Source organism: Alligator mississippiensis, chromosome 2 (genome assembly GCF_030867095.1).
Source record: "Alligator mississippiensis isolate rAllMis1 chromosome 2, rAllMis1, whole genome shotgun sequence".
NCBI lineage: Eukaryota > Metazoa > Chordata > Crocodylia > Alligatoridae > Alligator > Alligator mississippiensis.
The window spans coordinates 165,670,835-165,690,281 of record NC_081825.1 but is presented as its reverse complement, the minus strand read 5'-3'; the positions used below and the strand labels follow the sequence as shown (position 1 = coordinate 165,690,281).

At 43.2% G+C, this 19,447-nt stretch overlaps 1 protein-coding gene across 1 annotated transcript; it reads left to right on the top strand.

The window, feature by feature from the left end:
* The first annotated feature begins 1,513 nt into the window (after positions 1-1,513).
* On the top strand, positions 1,514-5,168 carry LOC102567477 (interleukin-8). Its single transcript, XM_006274108.3, has 4 exons — positions 1,514-1,641; positions 2,465-2,600; positions 3,574-3,657; positions 4,300-5,168. Exons 1-4 carry the CDS (start codon positions 1,578-1,580, stop codon positions 4,328-4,330), a joined length of 315 nt encoding a protein of 104 aa, XP_006274170.1. The 5' UTR covers positions 1,514-1,577; the 3' UTR covers positions 4,331-5,168.
* Positions 5,169-19,447: the final 14,279 nt, after the last annotated feature.

Sequence of the window (19,447 nt, the reverse complement as noted above, 5' to 3'; positions counted from 1 at the left end):
CCCCTTGAAATTGTGATTCCAAACTTTTCCCTATAGCCATAGGAAAGTATGTTAAAACAATCAGCTTGTCAAGATTCCACAACCTCATGTTTTCCTTTTAGCTCCAAAGGTGAAATCCTGTGCCTACTGGAATCAAGACTTCTGATAAGCTAGCAAAGGCTGCTGCAGCAAATGCACACCACTGCATGTGGAGATATGCCCTATCCTATATGCACCCAGACAGGCAGCATAAGCCAAAGTAGATTGATTCTAAAACCTGGCAAAAAAATAAGTTCGTACAATTTTCATTTTAATAAGTAATACAATTAGCTCTTAGCAGTTGGTTTTTGGGTTTAAATGCTAATGTATGAGTGATTCTATGGAGCAAGATTCTAATAAGTGATAAAGACTCTACCCCTAACTATAGTAAAGTGTACCCATTTCTTTTCTCACTTGTATTCCATAAAAGCTCCAGCCACTTGCCTTCACATGTAAAGGGACAGTGAACATGTATTCATACAACAGATCAGTATCTGATCCAGCACATTCTGCCCTTAAACTTTCCCCTTTACCTTTATAAAAGCAACAATTTCTGTCATGCACAGGAGATAAGAATTTCTTGTAACTGGATTAATCCATCAAAGGAAAAAAATCCACTCCCTGGATTGTATTCTCATCTGTTGTTAATATCTAGGACTAACCAATGTAAATGAAATACATGAATGAGAGAAAAAAAGATAATTCTCCTATTATTTTCCCCAATGTGTTATTTTAGGCAAGTAAAATTAATGATAATCTTGCTTTTCATTTCTTTCAGTCTTTTCTCTGTACAGATCCTTAATGTGACACTTCCAAAATGTTGAAATCTCTTGGGCACCCTCATGGTTAGCAAAAAATCCAGACATACCAAATTAATAGCATACTCTATTGACAGAGTTTTAAATCCTGACCCCAAAGAAATCAGTGTGAGCTTTGCGACTGATTTCAGTGGATCCACTCTTTTGCTCCTGGCATTTAAGAAGGCAACATAAACACTTTGCACAGAAAAAAAAACATTAAAATAGAACTAAATGTTTTCAGTACCTTGGATTTAATGCCCAGTTCTATCATTTCCACCTAAAACAAAATATCCCACTAAAGGAAAAAAAAATAGTTATGAGTCAAATTTATCCTAATAATTAACAGGATGGGAAAATAAGTGGATATAAAGAGACACACTAGGAAAAATTAAGAGAAAACAAATGTTAAAGAAATCCACAAATAACACTGAACTAACTGCACAGGGATTGCTATCCTCTTGTACGTGCTGTGTATTAGATTCATTAATAAGGTATTTCATTGCAAGATAAGTAATTACATACTCATCTAGGAAGGGGGTGTAGTAACAGCTAAATGACTTGTTTCAGGATAGCGTTTCAGAATTTCCTATGACACAATGCCTGGTGGTAGATCACACATGCCAACCAGGGAGAAGGGAGTATATAAGGAAGACAGGTTACATAGCTCAGACATCAGAAGCTTTTGCAGACAACAGAGCTCATTGCTCCTTAGACCCAAAAGACTTCAAGTCAAGAAAGCAAAAAATCTTTTGTACAGTCATGAACTGCAAGGTTTTTTTGACTGTCCTGGCTGCCTTCCTGATCTCAGTAACTGTGACTGAAGGTAAGTGAACCATTCATAAGACTCAAACGAAGAAGGTATTGCTTACGCCTATGCACATGGAGATGTTTATCAGTGCAGAAAGTTTTAGGCTAATTTAAAAATGATAATTTATTTGAAATATTTTCAAGGAGTCTGTTTTCAACAGTTTCTGCTTATTCAGAAATATAAAAATCAGTAGCATTTCATTAAATTTGCTGATACCTGGTGGAAAATTTTGAAGAGATAGTCGTCTCCCTCTAGAAAATTATGGTTCTATGTCATATTTACTGGATTACTTTCTTGTAATGCTTAAGGCATTGAATTTTTATTAAGTTTTTTAACTATGGCACTCACTCCTTCCCCCTCAGAGAGCAAAATCCTATTTATGACATCATCATTGGTTGCCATGGGAATGAGTATGCCATCTCAAAGAATTAGGCAACTTAAGGGAAGAATAAACAGTTGGGACATGTCTCAAATGTCAAAGAAAAAGTGTTGAATCTATTATGCTTGGTGTAAATGCAAAAATAAAATGATGTAGCTAGACACAGAGGCTGATCAAATCTGAGTATGTTTAAAAAATGACTTGGAAGAACCATCAATTTTTACATTTCCTTGGAGCAGCTACTGGTTTAAAAATGAGCCTTGGATATTTAAAGTACTTTAACAGATAAGTACAACCATGTCCTTTCCGGAAAGAGGATTGTTCAAGGGCTATGGAACATGAACAGAATTTGAACAACCAAAAAGCCAAGAATAATAAATCCTTGTAATCTAAAGTAACTTTCGGTGAGTTATACATGCAGAAAATGAGATTGACCACAATTCCTTTCTTATTTTATAGGAATGGTCCTGCCACAGAATAGGAGTGAGCTCCGATGCCACTGCATAAACACTCATTCCAAATTCATCCCTCCAAAACTGATTCAGGATGTGAAGCTGATCCAAAGTGGGGCTCACTGCCAAAATGTTGAAGTCATGTAAGTTCTTCTCCAAACTCTAATGGTTATTTAGGCTAGAGACAAAAATTACACATTAACTGGTATAAGTGATCAGAAACCAGTTCAAATCTGTAACAGAACAAAAGTTCAGTGCATGTAAATGACTTGCAAAATGGTCAAAACTGGTTTAAGATAAACCTGGGTGGATGTAGCATCAGACTTAACCGATTTAGATTAAATTGGCTTATTGAACTTTTGTCCCAGATCCCCTCCAGATTCAAGTTAATTCACAGTCCCCCAGCATCCCAGGATGCTTTGCACCTTCCCTGCAAACTCCACCTTCACTGGGTGGGTAGACTAGCCTTGGCCCAAGGTGTCTGCTCCAGCAGAGCCGGGAGGTATGTTTTAGTACCCACCCCCGACACTTTTGGCCTGGGCCTCTGCAGGCATGTGGCCGCATTATTTCTGGAATCAAAAGTGAATATCTGTTCACTTGTTTATCAGTTCGATCTATGTAGTCTTAGACTAACCTGTAAAAATTAAATTGACTCAGCCTTGGGTTTTTTGATTGTCTGTACTTCACCTTAATGAGAGGGAAACTTTGCATTGTGTAGGAGCAAGAGGTTTCATAGTGTTCAGAACGGCAATTAGGTCTTGCACTGGGAGTCTCCACCACAGTAAGATTTAATTTTTCTGTTGGGAGACATCATTTTCAGTACTGCATTGTGCTTCTCACAGCCACTTTCACCCATTCTTTCTTTCCCTGGGGTGGGTATTTTACATCTTCATGGAGTACCAAAGATATTAATTCAAAGTGATAGAACCTGCCTTATAAGGACCAGGGCACAGCATGTTATATAGGGACAGCAGTGGAGCTATGCTAATTTATACTTTCCAGAGAAATATTCCCAAAAAGAAACAAAACAAACAAACAAACAAAAGATGAAAGATGTCATGCGAGTAAAGAGAATCAACCAGAAAGATTTATGACCTTTGTTTCCTTTCTTTGCAGTGCCACTCTTCAGGATGGCAGAGAGGTGTGCTTGGAGCCCACTGCTCCCTGGGTGATGCGTGTTGTGAAGGCGATCCTGGAGAAGTGAGTCATTCATTCTCAGTTCTGACTTAACAGAAAATATGTAATGTACCATCTGGACAGATTTTTTTAGCATAATCTGCTTAAACGTTCACCTCCTCAGACAATAGCAATGCTTTCCAAGAATTCTCTCTCTCTAGCACAAAAGGGCAACCCTGTGGTCAGATTAGATGCCTAAATTTTAGTCCCAGCTCTGTCCCAGATTTTACGTAACATGATAAGATAGTGATGTAGTGATGAAGGCCATATGTGCCGTGCACCTTCAACTCCACTGGATGACACTGAGTCCCACAAATACATCTGGCCTCTGAAAACCAGGCTGTCAGTGACAAATTTATCCTTGCTTGCAATGGTGTATGTACATAGTCTGAAGTTAGCGGGATCTCACAGAGGCAAGTAGGAGTTGTATCAGGCCTCATAGGTTCTCAAAGGAGAGATTTCAAAATTGTAGTGCAATTAAACATGACATACATCAAATAAGGTGTGCCTTAGTGTCTCTGTGCTCCAGCTTCCCAATGGCTGAAAAGGCCAGAAACAGACTTGCACATGAAAACACAAAATCTTAATTGCTGAGTTCTATCAGTTCCAACTGATTATATAACTGACCAGGTTTCTAAACGTCCTATTCTTCTCCCCTCTTTGCAGGGCTGAATCCAACATCGAGACACCAGTGTAAGAAAAGCCAAAGAAGAAAAGTCTCCTTACTTCTCCTGAAGGAAATTGTCCAGTGAAAATGACAGTCAGCCTGGACCTACAGCCTGTCCACCTTCTCTATCAATGTGTTTCTGTGCAGACTGGAGTTAGCTGAATCTATTTCATATTTATTTGTCTATTTAACAGCATCATTTTGCTCTGAATAGTTCAGGTGCCAACAGGACAGGTTGCCCACTGAACCTGAAAACATTGGATGGGCAATGTTTCTGATTTGGGATTTTTTGAGGGAAACAAAGACCCTTCAGCAGCCACTTAAGCTGATCCCAATTGTACCAGTGCCATGAACTTGCAGTATAGCTGAATCTGTGCTGCACCTTGCGTTTCTGCTAGGTTATCTGACTAGCAGTGATTCTTCACCCCCTGTGGTGCTTTGAAGCCCGAGTTGCATCAGTGTGAGGCTCTTAACTTGTATTTGGTGGCTTTTAGAACTGAAGCACCAAAATTCATAATACAGAATTTTTCATGCTTTCATTCTTAAGAGATTATTTATTACACTCTAGCACCATTTTACATGTCCAAATATATGTTGAGAAACAAAAAGAGGAATGTATATATAATGTCATATTTAAGTAGGAAAAAAACCACACATTTTATTTAAGTTATCCAGATTCAGCTGAAGGTTTTTATTAAATATTATTTTTCTAATATATTTTAAAGAAATATTTAGTTCTATAAGAATAGTTCCTATTCTTTCTTTTTGTAAAAATTTAACTGGTTTGCTGTTTTATTTATTTTTAATTTATTTACTTAAAGCAATTCATAGAAAATATTGATACTCAAATGCATAAGAAGCTCTTGCTCCTATTTTTTAATCACTATGTATTTTGGTAGTAAATTATTTTTATAATAAAATGTACAAGTAAAACTGAATGGGTCTCCTCTCTTATTTCAGTGATCTTTCCAGTCTTGCCCCAGTTTCTGGAGGTGAGCTGAACTAAACTGAAGACTTAGAGCAAGTGGTATGAATACCACAACCTAGCTACAGTAGATATTTGGCATATTCCAAAGAGATTGCCAGACATGACCTCTGTGAATGGAAGTAGAGGGGTGAACTCTAGGGAGAGCCACCTTCTCTTTTGGATCCATGATGTGCAATTTCACCAAATTTCTCCCCTGTGTGCTCCATGGGATTTGACCTCAATGATGCTGAAAGGGGCATGCAAGCTATTGAGAAATGAGACATGGCTGCTCCTTATAAAGTGGTGTCTCCAACCTCACTCACAGGCAAATTTAATAAATGAATAACACCTTCCTGAGTCAATGACAAGAGGGGAAGCTCTTGGCATTGTGGTCCTAATGCCAATTGCACCCCGAAGATACTGAAAACAGTTTATGCAGAAAACTCGCCAAGCACAAGAGCAAGTGGAGTATCCTGAATCAGTAATCAACAGGTTATTTCCAACATTCTTCCTCCTCCTCCTTCTCATTCTCCTTTGGCAGACTTCAATATACTCTAATGTCTATGTGGTTATAGTTATACCTCCATGAAATTTAGTATTAAGTGTCATGACAATTCACAGATACAGAGTGGTGGGAAAAGAACCTTTAGTCTCAGGAATCTCAAGAAACTAAAAAAGATCCTTAAAATAGTTACACTGACTGAAGGCCTGACTTTAAAGAGCATCCATACATCACACTAATTGACAAGGATAGATTAATGAAAGGTAACCTGACAACATGCCTCTCTTCTGGATTTGCTGTAATGGAAATTCTTTGGATTGAAGTTGGGGAGTGATCCCATAAAATCAAGCTTAACTCGCCAGTATGTCAAAAACCTTAGCCCATGTCTGAGTGCAAAGACAAGGACCCCCAGCCAGGCTGGTCACACTCAGTAAAACTGAAAGATATTTTCCTTGATAATGAGTTGTGGTGTATTAATTCCAGACTCTTCACAGTTAATACATATGTGCATCATTTTGGCGAGAGGTTACAAAGGATTTATCATTGAAAAGGAGGCCTGTGTGGGACTGGTTAGAATCTCACCAAAAAATGCTTCTCTTAGTCCCAAATAGTGCTTCAATGGGTTAGGTTCCTACAAGGGATCAGGGATGGATAGGTTGATATCAAATCCATAGCTCTATTACCCTCTGAACTGGCCTGCATGAATGGAGTAGAAAGAGCCATGGTCTCCTTCTTTGTAACATTTAAGCTGTTTCTGGATTATAGGCACAGGGAGGCAAGCCAAATTCCTTGGGTAGGCTTTGGCTGAATTGTGACTGAAAGATACCCTCTGTAAATGCAAAAGCCTTATACCCTTGGGTTTGGCAATTGTTCAGAGGTTTGCTAGAACTGACCATGGAATGCATTCTCATGTTGCATGCTCTCAAATGCAATCATTCTTATAAAAGTAATGCAAATCCACATGCTCAGATCACATTTTTTTCCATTTCAAATTTGCTGTAGTGTTCCTGGGGAAAAGTATCAGCTGCTTCTGTTATCTGTTCTAAGAGGTTGCAAAAGAAAACAGACATTTGTGACCTAGCTCAGTCTGAAGCTGGTTGCAGTGAAGGCTAGTTGGGTTGCACATCCACAATAGGCTGGGCCTGTTGCAGTCAGGCTTCTGAAAACCAGTTTAGTTTTACAGCAGCTTTCACCTATATGGTGAAGAGTTACTTGGTATATGGAATGTCAGTTCATTTTCCTGTTACCTGGGTAACACTACAAAGAAGACTGGACTGCAAGCCTCCTTCAATGTCTGGGTCCATTTCACTGCCTGAAACTGATAGTCATTGGTCCTGAGTAGAGCAGCTTGTCTGTCACACCTTCCTCCTTCCCATTCTAGAATGGTAGGAATATTAGACGGGTTGTACAACTGCTAGTATACCAGCATTTTAAAATCCTCATACCAAAATGAGTGTGGAGGTGCAAGAATAAGTGAAGACATAGCACATATTTCTAGAACTTGACTTCTCTGGTAATAATGACTTCCTCATTAAATACAAAATTGTTGTCCTGGACTTAGAATCAGTTTATGAAATAAGATCATCAACACCCTCTTTTAGTACAAATTCCTGTACTGCCAAGACATTCTTTTACCAACTAATCAGCAGCAACCAGCTTCAGAGTGTATTTTGAGTAAATCTTGTATTAACAATTCTCTTCCTGGGTCTGCCATGAGGAAGAAAATTGTGGGAAGAGGGATGGTAAAAGGAAATCTGAAAAGAAATTAATTCTGGAAGTCATAAGGCAATGATTCTTAACTAGAGTGCCACCAGATCCTTTCAAAGGTGCCCCAAGATGTGAGAAGATAAACAGATAGATTAAGCAGATAAGCACAGGATCAGATTTGCCCCTACAGGAATGATTGCCCACTCCCAATGCCCAGCCTCTTTGCAAGGAGGTAAGCACTGTTACATATAAATTCGTTTCTGAAAATGGGGGTCATTCAATTCTCAAAAGTTATGGGAGGGTGCCTCAAATCCAGTGAGGGGTGCCTAGAGGGATGTCTAGAGTCCAAAAGGTTGAGAAGCACTGTTTGAGGGTAACGCCACAAAAATGTATGGCCACAGGTTCTTCTAAACATAAACAAGCCTGCCTAGTAGTAACTCAGAGTGGAGAAACATAAACCAGATGAAACATTTCAAATTAAAGCTGACTTGGAAGCACTTCAGAAATGGAGTGTTTCAGCTGCAGACAGACATACAGGGCATTTACACACATGCTCAGGAAGTATATAAACATACACAGTGTTTATACACGTGCTCCAGGAGTGTAATTAAAGTGCCTGAAGTGTCACTTGTATCAGCATCCCTGCACTGAAAAATGGCGGCAGGGGCTCTTTAACTAAGGCTTGTTGAATGAGCTTTAGGGGGGCTGAGGAGATGGAAATCCCATCCAATGCTGTCCCATCTAATTCACCTCCACTCTCCTGGAACATCCCCTTTTCTCCTGCCAGAAAAGGAAGATCAGATGTGGAGGGCTACATGGGGCATTAGGATTTTCAGAGCCAGAATCCTGGTTGCTGTAGTAGGAGTTAGGGGGGAGTGGAGTAGTTTCCAGTATCCCAGTTCTAGGATATACTGGTTCCTGCAGGGAGGGGTGCAGGGTCTCTGGTTTCATGGCTCCAGCCAGGGTGCATGGGGTCTTCTTGTTTTGACAAAGGGACATAGGATGGGGTTCCCATCATCATGCTCATATATTTATCACTATAGTTTCTCAGAGCCCCAAGTGTGAGCTACAGTATACACACAGAACAAAGTGCTGGTCCTAACCCCAAAGAAACTACAACAATTTCTGTAACATGAATTAAAGTATAGGCAAAGTATTTTATCATGGCCTTGTGAAAAAAAGGCTAATTTTGGATAATGCTGCGTTCAGCCATGTATAAGCTATCAGAAAAAATACCAGATTTTGTAACGTGCTAAGTAAGAACAGGCTATGTTTTTGTTTTTTCCCCTAGGAAATAGTTTATTTGCCAAACATACAGCTCCAGCTTTAAATCAGTTAATAGCTTCAGCCAAATTAAAAATGAAGGAAGAGTGTTTGGAAATGTTGAAATCTTTGAAGAATCTGTTGTACTCTGTATAAAATAATTAAATAATTGTTGATAGAGAGGATTTTCTCAAGATAGAGAAAATTTTATTAAAACCTGGGGGCTATGGCATCAGCTAGAAATGAGAGCATGAAACTGGTTCAAGTTCCTGAATCAATGATCACTTAGGATGATAGAAAGTAACCCATCTTCACTAGCCATGCTCTGACATCATTGCTTTTTCAGACAGAAAGACAAAAGAAGGAAAGTTAGGAAGCAGTCTCTCTCCCTCCACATTGCACCTCTTGCAAACCTAAGCTGCCATTGACTCTTATTAACACTGCATTCAGTCTATCAGTGGGGCTGTGTTGTCCTCTCCCAACCTACTGCCCACCTAGTTTTTCCCCTTTCATAATCATAACTCAAGAAGAATAGCTGCAGGATAACTAGAAGGTAGAAATCAGAGAGGGCTTTTCACTGGGAAAAAAAAAGAAACGAGAACAGTCTGAAAGTTAAGGATCAAAGAAATATAGGTTCAAACCTAGTGCTGCCAGATTTAGAGCAAAGACTTGAACCCATGGACTGCCCTATGTGGTTGGTAGAGCCATCTCTTGATGGAGCTGTTCAACTTTGTATGAACAACTAAATATGTATTTGGCCAGGCAGAACATAATAGAAAGATGCACCTGATTGCAAAAAGTTAGAGAATTTCCCTTGACTATGGAAGAGCCAGGAACTACTTCCTAGTCCCAATCTGGTAGAGCAGAGGCTGGAACCCAGGTCTACAAAATCCCAAGTAAATACTTTGGTCATTGTTTTTGTTGACTAATCAGGACATATACCATGGTACGTTTATTCTGCCTCTGGGGTGATACCAAGATAGCAGTCAAGAAATACATGCCACCCTGCCTGCATATGCTGTTGCCTGAAAAAATGTTGTTTAGTTACTTTTCAGTTGGGATGCTTTCATGATCTCAGAATTGGGGTTGCTCCTGAGAGCAACACAAGGCTTCCCTGGCCCTCTTCTAAGAGTGACCATATGATATATTTCTAATACATACTTATACTCCCAGGAGGTACACAGGGTGCTTCTACACATGATGAAAATTGCCTGCTTTTGCAGTTTCATTGCACCACACTTGACACATGTGGGGTTCTTTTGCAAATAAAATGAGTTTGTTATGTTGCAAACTAAACCACATCCTCATGTAGTTTAGTTTGCAACGTAGCTATTTGTAACATTGCAGCCTTAATGTCACAGCTAGCACCCTGGCCACAGGAGAGGTGGGCTGAAGGCAGAAGTGGTGAGGAGCCAAATCCTTTTTTTTTTTTTTTGTGGAGCCTGCCTACCTCTCCCACAGCTGGGGGATGAGGTGCCGGTGGGCTGAGCGGTCTCTGAGGTGCAGGGGGCCCTGGTCCTTCCCACTGCAGCAGCGGAGCACCCCAGGGCTGCCTGGTAGGGACTGTCCGAGCTTGGAGGCATCCGATCCAATTCTTCCCTGAGCCCACCTGGGCTTCCAGCATGCCATGCACCACCCCACCTCCTTCTCTGGCTGTTGGCATACCTAGCCTCCCTCTTGCCACTTCCCCATGCTGCCCCAGGGGCAGTTTCAGGTGGCAGGAAGGCGGCAGGGTCAGTGCATGTGGTGCTGCTCCCTGGGTGGCCTTGGGGAAGAGTTCAATCCAGTGGGTGCTGCCTCTGAGCTGGAGCAGCACCCACCCACTAGCAGCCCACCTGGGCAGCCCCAGGGGGCACTGCCACCACAAAGGAAAGGACCGGGGTCCCCCGCAGCTCAGGGCCTGCTGAAAGCTTGCCCACCCCAGCCTCAGGCAGGCTCTACAGGGAAAAAAAAAGGATGGACCCCCTCACTGTTGTTTTTTTCTAGCAGAGCCTACCCACGCAAGCTGCTGGCAACCTGAGTGGACCCTAAACTGTGAGGGGCCCCTGTTCTTCCCTCCACAGCAACAGCACCCCCCGGAGCCACCCAGGTGGGCTGCTAGCAGGCAGGTGCTGCCCCAGCTCAGAGGCAGCACCCACCCAACTCTTCCCTAAGCCTGCCCAGGGCCCTGCATTGTCCCCACTGCCTTCTTGCCAGCTGGGACTGCACAGGAATGGGATGGCTTGCCCCTGGGGCAGCACAGGGAAGCAGCAGGAGGGCAGCTGGGTATGCTGGCATCTGGAGAAGGTGGTGGAGATGATGCATGGTTTGCTGGAAGCCTGAGCAGGATTGGGGAAATGTTGGATAGGGTGCTTCCAAGTTGGGGCATCCCCTGGCCCACTGGCAGTCTGCCTGGGTGGCCCAGAGCAGGCACCACCACCAGAGAGGGAAGGGCAGGGGCTTCCTGCAGCTCACAGCTTGGCCTGTGGGCAGCTTACCCCCTGGACATGGGAGCAGTGGGTAGGCTTCTCCAAAAAAAAAAAAAAAGTCAGACCTCTCACCGTAACAGTGATGGAAGCCCCTAAATTGAAATGGTGGGTTTTCAATCATCACAATTAAAAACCCATCGTCTCAATTTAGGGGACTAAACCTCCATCATGTGTACAAGTGCCCATACATTCTGCCATGGGAGGAAACAGAATCCAAACTGTGTGTAAGTGCCCAAAATTGCTCCTATACAGCCAAGTAAGAGCCAGTTATATACATAAAGGTGAACTTGGATTTAAGCCACAGAATAAAATTATGCACAGAAACTGCTCTTGCATGATATTTAACTAAAATGGCATTTTTCTGATTTTGCAGCTGCTTAAAGTGTGCAGCCATTTCAGTTCTGCGCTTTGTGACTTGTGGCCATGATACTCCAAATATTGCTTCATTTAAGAACAAACTGCGGCAAACATATTTCCTTTGAGGATGTGTGAACATCTTTGTTTTATATTCAACAGGAAACCAGATGAGCACTTAGGAAGCTTCTAGGCACAATGCCCATGTGTAGACGAAATGAGAGGCATGTTTGCATGACACTTTAAAGTGAGCTAAATGCTTCTGCACTGCTTTAATGGTGTTGGTGTTTGCATGCCTCAGCAGAGTATTTCGTATTAATTCCAGCGTATTTCGTATTAATTCCAGCTGCTGAGGGAAATTCAGCAGCATAATGCAGCTTAAATGACTTGAGGCACAGCAAACTAAAACTCCTTGGAGGAGCTGCACTGGGCTTCGTGCAGCTCTGCAGCTCTGCAGGAAGTCCTGAAGGCAGCCTGGCAGCAGCCCAGGAAAGCAGCTCCGCTGATGAAAAGCAGTGAACCTGATCTTTTTTTTCCCCCCCTGGAGCCTGCCTGCCTGAGCTGCGCAGGGGCACAGGGCTTCCCTCCATGGCTGCAGTGCCCCCAGAACTGCCCAAGCTGGGTGCCTGTGGTCAGGTGCCACCTGGGGGGAGCTGCCACTGCCGTGGCGGGAAACACCAACACCCCACCACCCCACCCCTGCCGCCCAGGGACTGCTCTGCCCCCCGGCAGCTCTCCCTCCCCTCCCCGTGGGAGAGGCAGACAAGTCAGAAGTGTGCATGACACGGGTTTAATCAGCCCTAAATTGAAGCACTGTTTTTTAAAATCCATCACTTCAATTTAGGACCCCCATTTCATCTACACGTGACCTATCAGTGTAAGAGAAAAATGACTGACTAATTAGGTTGTGGTTTCACTTGAGTATCTTCAGAATTCATTCTGCCTAACAGTATCATCTTTTGTTCCAAGCTGTGCATACTCTTCTTTGTCTTGGCTCATCTCTCTTGCAGCAAACTTCTGTAACCAGTCAGCAACTGACCATTTCACATTACATTTACCCAACCATACAAGCATGTCATTTATTGTGTGAAAAGTCATTCTCAGTAGTCGTTCCTTTGTTTTGGAAATTCTTCCCTGTTGAGCCCTGGCATAGCCTAAGCCTGGAAGCACTGTAAGGCCTTCCTATTCGGGCAGGTGTTTAGCAAAAAAAGACTAAGCTGGAATATTATCTTTTATTTCATATTTTAATATTCCACTTGTGTTTATATGTTATTTTGTCTCACAGTGTAAGCTTCCCTGGGCCTTTGTTTAGTATATAATTCTGATAAAATAAATAAATAAATAAATAAATAAATAAATAAATGTCCTTGACACCTTCAAGTCATTTTAGCCAGACTTCTTGTATTGTCCCCTTGCTCCTCTCCCAGTTCTCTTCCTTGCCTACACCATTCCTTCACCATTATTGTACAGCTTTTTTGCCTTTCTATACTTTCCCACTTTCCTTTTATCTGATAGAATTAATGTAAGTAGAAATTAAACTATAACTATTCTAGGAAACCAAGTCATCTTTTCCTTATTTCTTTCTTCAGGTTAAATCCTACTCTCTCTGTTGCTACTACTTGACATGCCAGATCTATAACTCCACTGCAGTGATTCTCAAGCTTTTTAAGAGTCAAGGCACCTCTCCATAACTTTCCTGAAGTTAGCAGCATGCACAGTGGATGCAGGCAGAGGGAGCCTCTCCTTCTCTCCACACAAGGAAGTTGTGTCCCTTTCCCTTTGCCTCAGTCCATGAAATCCAGGGGATGCTCCTCACAGCCCCTCGCTCTGGAGGTGCACAGACAGGGGTAGCATTTACTGTATCCTGCCCACAGTGGTTGGAGATATCAGTTTTCATCAGCAGCAGCCTCATGGCAGCCCCTCTTGTCAGGCCAGGCTACAACAGGGCATCTTCTACCACAGCAACTTCTTGGTGGGGCCCCACAAGGCATCTCCCAGAAACGGGCATGGCAGGGCAGTTCCAAGTGATGGCACCCTTAAAAGGACTGCACAGAATCTGAGCCTGCCATGGCAACCCAGCTAAGAAGGACCACAGAGGTTGTAATTTCTTCATTCAAGTACCTAAGATGGAATGTAATAGGAAATGTAATACAATATTAACAATGCACTGACATCTGATGTCTTCCAGGAAAAACCAAAAGTACACTGTGAAAGACTGGAAAAACTGAAAAAAACTGCCATTAACATTTTTCTAAGTAGCAGCAAATTCATCATCATCATCATTGGAGGCCATCACAAACAGTGTCATTGGGCAAAAGCTAATCTACTGGCTTCCTTCTACCCTGTTCTAGGAATGGCTGTTTGCCAAATCCACGTGTGTTGGTCATGACCCAGGCAGGCTCAGCAGCGTGCACTGCATTTGGAACTGCTGCTTCCCCTTTTTAGAATGACCTCACTTCCTACAATGTTGCACACCTAGTGGAAAAACCCAAGAATATACCAAGGCAGGCATTGACCTTCCCTGTTTAACCAGAGCTGTTTAACCAGTACCCTGTTTAACCAGAGCTGACCTGAAAATTAAGGTTGAATCACTGTAGGAACTGATGACAGCCTGCAGGAAGTGGTACTACACTGTTGTATTTCACTTCCACAATTGAAAGTTTCTAGTAAATTTCTGAGTCAGCAAATAAATGTTGCATCTGAGTCATCAAAGGTTAGAGGTCATTTAGAACAAACACGTAAGCATTTTACAGTTGCATAAGCTCCATTGCAATTGGTATCAGGACCAAGGCAGGCTCAAATGTAACCTGATTCATTATGCAATGATGAAAAGCACACCTACAGACTGTTCGACACTGCATTCAGGGGAAGGTGCAATACTCACTGCAACCTCAGGGCAGAACTTACACTCAACTGAGTGTTGGTGTTGGTTTGCCTGTAAGCATCTTGCCTAGGCAAGTTTTGGCTCCCTAGCATTTCTGGCTAAGTTATGTAAGATCTGCAGAGGAGTGGGAGTTCATTCAGACATATCCCTCTGCCTATTCTTTCCTTGGCTTCTGCTCCTTTCTAATGGTGACTCCCTATGCAGTACCTAAATACCCTGGATCATCCTTTGGACGCATCCAACTGTTTGTTCTCTTGCAACACCTAAGTGGAGACATCTATAAGAATAATTTGAATCTGGCTACATGTGCCACCCCCTACCCTCCTAGATTTCAATGGCTTCCTTTTAAGGATTTAGGTACCCTACAAAGTGTTTGAGTTTCAGAATCTGGCCTCCAGTAAAAGTGTTTCAATTGTCACTATGTATGAGTATGTTTCTAGCACCTGATACAAAGACTATTTTAAAATCAGTGGAAAAAACAGTACCAAACTACAGAGGCATAACTAGTAAGTTTTATGCCCCAGGTGAAATGCCCCAGATTGGGGGGGGGGCTGCATTTCTATAGCCAGGGGAGAAGGAAGGAACAGAGGTGGTCAGTCTTTCCAGCCCCAAAAGCCACCAGCTTCTGTTACTGTGTCCCTCCACCTAGCTTGCACAACTAGAAAGCAAGGGGCTGTTCTTGTCCAGCTCCTACAGCTGTGCAGTGTGGGGCTACTCCTACCTGGCTCCTGTGACTGGGCAGCAATAGGGGCTATATTAGCACACCCTCTAAGTTGGTGTCTAGGGTTGGTGCCCATTCATTCCTCTTAGATATACTGCTGACAAACTATGTAGCAATCTTAGCTGCATCTATATATACAGAAGCCAATTCCATGTCTTTGGCACAATAACTTTTTTAATCTGAAATTTGGCAAGCTCTTTGTATTACTGTGAAATTTAGAAAAAACTAGATTGAAGGACATAGCAATGAAGATGCTTGTTTGTATTAAGGCTCACATCTTCATTGGGTTATTTTAGCACAAACCCAGTGGAGCTAAGTAAGATGATTACATATGGCTGAGCGTAGAAATTACTTCAGTTCCACAAAGAAATAAAGCTCCTGCTGGAGGCAAGTTAAGAAACATTAAGATGTTCCACCCTTGCAGGTCACTATCATACTTAGATTTAGGCAGTTAGAGGTCATGGGAGTGCGAGATCATTAGAAAAATACAGTTTGTTTGAAGAGAATCTACTGATTAAAGAGGATTACCTTTGATTATTCAACTCCTTTTTCTGAAGATAAAAAGCACTACTGTTGCATCTCTTGAAACAGGCCAGGATTTTTATATTGTCCCTTTAATTAGTTCCAATCCAAGACCCCATAAAGAAATAGTTAGGTGAATGGATTCTACAGTCTCTAACTGCAATGAAACCACATGTCCAATCCATGATAACTTATCATAGAAATCAGTTATTACCCAAGCTAAAGCAGGAACAGGTCAGGTAAAAAAATCAGGAAATATTCCAGTGTTGCTCAATTTTTGTGCTTTGTTTACAAGTAGTAGGCCATAAACTGCTATTACTGTGGTTAAGAATAGATTGATAGAAGTTAGGGGCTGGAAGCTACCTGACAAGATCATCAGGTCCAGCCCGTCTGCCCTAAGGCAGGAAAGACTGCTGAGGTCAGCTGACCCCAGAGAGGTTTGTATCCAGTCATCTTTTGAAGATCTCCAGGGAAGGTGACTATACCACCTCTGGGAGGAGTCTGTTCCATACTCTGGACACATGAACTGTAAAGAAGTTTTTCCTTATATCTAATCTGAAGCAATCTATCAGTTTATGACCATTATTCCTAGTCTTCCTCTGTGGTGCTCTGGTGAACAGATGCTCTCCTAGCCCCTGATGTTCACCCCTTACATACTTAAAGACTGCCACCAAGTCCCCCCTGAGTGTCCTCTTTTCCAAGCTGAACAGTCCCATGCCCTTCAGTCTCATATGGTCTGTTCTCTCATTCACGTGGCACTCTTTTGGACTCTTTCCAGCTTCTCTACATCCCTCTTCAAGTGTGGCGTTCAGAACTGGATGCAGTACTCCAGCTGCGGCCTCACCAATGCTGAAAAGAGCGGGAGGATGACATCCTTAGTCTCGCTTGTGATGCATCAATTGATGCGTGCCAGACTGATGCTCACTTTGGTGGCTATGACATTGCCCTGGTGGCTCATGTTCATTTTGGAGTCGATCATGACCCCTAGGTCTCTTTCAGTTGTGGTGCTGGCTAGTGTAGCACCACTGAGCCTGTAAGTATTTTGTGAATTATTTCTCTCCAGATGGAGCATTTTACATTTCTCAGTGTTAAACATCATCAGATTTAGATTTGCCCACCACAAACAACATGTGCCTCCTGAGGCTAGGGGGGCACAGCAACCACCCACAGATGGTGTCGGCAGCGGGGGCATGGAGGTGGCGAGCGGGGACCTCCCACAGGCGACTGTGGTGACATCGATGGCGAGTGTGCAGGGGATGGAGAACAGCAGGTGGTGAGCAGGGGCCGCCTGCAGCCACCAGCGACCACATCAGCAGGAAGGGGGTGGGCAGCAACTGCCTACAGAAGCTGGTGGCAGCTTTGGCGGGGGCCAATCTCCAGGGGGAAGGGGGAGGGAGGAAGGGGTTCCCTGTGCCTCCCTACACACTGCCTATGCTGCCCACTTTACAAGCCTGTCCAGGTCAGCCTGTATCCTCAACCTGTCTTCCAGTATAACCACATTCCCCCATGGTTTCATCCAAAAACTTTGTCAGTACACTTTCCACATCCGTATCCAAATCGTTGATGAAACGGGTCCAAATAGTGAGCCACGAGGGACACCACTGGTCACCTTTTGCCACGTCAACTTGGTTCCAGCTATTAACATTCTCTGGATCCAACCTTGGAGCCAGTTTCCCAGCCACCAGACCATTAAGTTGTTGAGGCCACAATTTCTCAATTTAACCATGAGGACATTGTGGCAGACCAGGTCAAAGGTCTTTTTGAAATCCAAGTATATAACATCAAACTCATCTCCCTTATCCAGGTGGTGAGTTACCTGATTGTAGAAGAAGATGAGATTGGTCAGGTATGACCTGCCCACAACAAAGCCATGTTGGCTGTCTTTTAGAATATTGCCTTCTATTAGGCTCTCACTGATGGATTCTTTGATACATTTTTCCAGGGATTGAGGTAGGACTGATTGGCCTATAATTCCCTGGGCCCTCCTTCCTTTCCTTCTTGAAGATAGGCACCACATTGGCCCTCTTCCAGTTTTCTGAGATCTCACCCAAGTGCCATGAGTTCTTGAATAGTTTTGCCATTGGTCGTGCAATGTCAGACAGTTCTTTCAGCACTCTTGGGTGTAGTTCATCCAGTCCTGCTGACTTGTAGATATCCAGCCTCTCTAGGTATTCCCTTACAAGATCTTCGTTGAATAAAGGTAGGTGATCTCCCTCACCTTGCCCATCCTGCTTCCTGCCAGGCCAGCTAATATGCTTGGTCTGGTGGAATACCAACACAAAGTATTCGTTTAGGAGTTCGGTCTTCTCCTGAGTGTAGGTTATGAGCTGTTCAATTGCATTCAACAGGGTCCTACATTTCCCTTTTTTCCCCTGCTTTCTACATATCTAAAGAAGGACTTCTTATTGACTTTGATTTCTGTTGCCAGTTTGTATTCAGTTTCTGCCTTTGCTTTTCTAATCTGCTCCCTACTAGTGCAGGCCATTCCTATGTACTCCTCCCTGTGGGTAACTCCCAGCTTCCATCTCTTATAGGCTTCTCTTTTTGTTTTCAGGAAGTCCATGACCTCCCTATTGAGCTGGGGGGGGGGGGGGGGGCCTCCCAGCCCTTTTGCCAACTTTCTTACAAACAGGAATAGACCTCCTTTGTGCTCCAAGGATCGCATCCTTGAGGAATGACCACTCTTCTTGGATTCCCTTCCCCATTGGACCATGGTCCCACAGGGCCTCATCCACCAATCTCCTAACCTTTGTAGAAGTCAGCTTTCCTAAAATCAAGGATCTCTGCCCTACTAATTGATTTTCCCTGCCTTACAATAGATGGTGAAAGTGACTCATGGTCATTGTCTCCTAGATTACCCTCAACCCTCAGATTACTCACTAGATTGTCCCCTTTGGCCAAAATCAAATCCAGGAATGCCTTTCCCCTGGTCGGCCCATACACTTTTTGAGTCAAATAGAATTCCTTGATGCAAGTAAGGAAGCTATGTGACTGCTCAGATTTAGCTGAGTGCTCTTCCCATGAGATGTTTGGGTAATTGAAATCAACCATGATGACCATGTTCCATGAGTGTGCAGCCTTTGCCAGATCTCTGGAGAATTCCAGATCAAGCTCCTCCACTTGGTTCAGAGATCTGTAATATACTCCTACCATCAAGTCCCCTGTATCTTAACCCAGAGGGTCTCAAGTCACCCTTCATTTATGCCTATCTCAGTTTCCAGGGATGTGTACTGCTCCTTCACATAGAGAGCAACACCTCCGCCCTTCTACCCTTTGCAAACTCTCTTATGTAAGATGTAGCCCTCTATACATGGGTCCAATCATGGGTGCAGTCTCCATTATCCCAATAAGATTGTATTCCTTACTGGTTAGCAGGAGGGCCAGTTCTTCCTGCTTGTTCCCCATGCTCCTGGCATTTGTGTACAGGCTTGCAAGTCTACCATTGGAGGCCCTCGACTTCCTGTTTTGCTGAAGAGAGTCCGGTCCTTTGGCCTGCACTGGAGTGTTCTTCCTATTGTTTTCCATCTTACTGGTTTCCTGCTTGCCAGTTCCTGGGCATGCTCTAATAGTTTTCCACCCATCCCCCAGCAATCTCAGTTTAAAGCCCTATCCAGGAGGTCTACAAGTCTAGCCAAAAAAGTGCCTTCCCCTTTGGCATGAGATGGATGTCATCCCTTTGCAACAAGCCACTGTCTCTAAGTTGGGTGCTGTGATCAAAGAAGCTGAAGCCCTCACAGTAGCACCAACACCGGAGTCTTC

Bases quoted from the DNA above. Each gene is read 5' to 3' on its own strand.
- LOC102567477 (XM_006274108.3), top strand. From the start codon at position 1,578: ATGAACTGCAAGGTTTTTTTGACTGTCCTGGCTGCCTTCCTGATCTCA. The intron at 1,642-2,464 runs GTAAGTGAACCA...CTTATTTTATAG, and splicing joins CTCAGTAACTGTGACTGAAG to GAATGGTCCTGCCACAGAAT. The intron at 2,601-3,573 runs GTAAGTTCTTCT...CTTTCTTTGCAG, and splicing joins TGCCAAAATGTTGAAGTCAT to TGCCACTCTTCAGGATGGCA.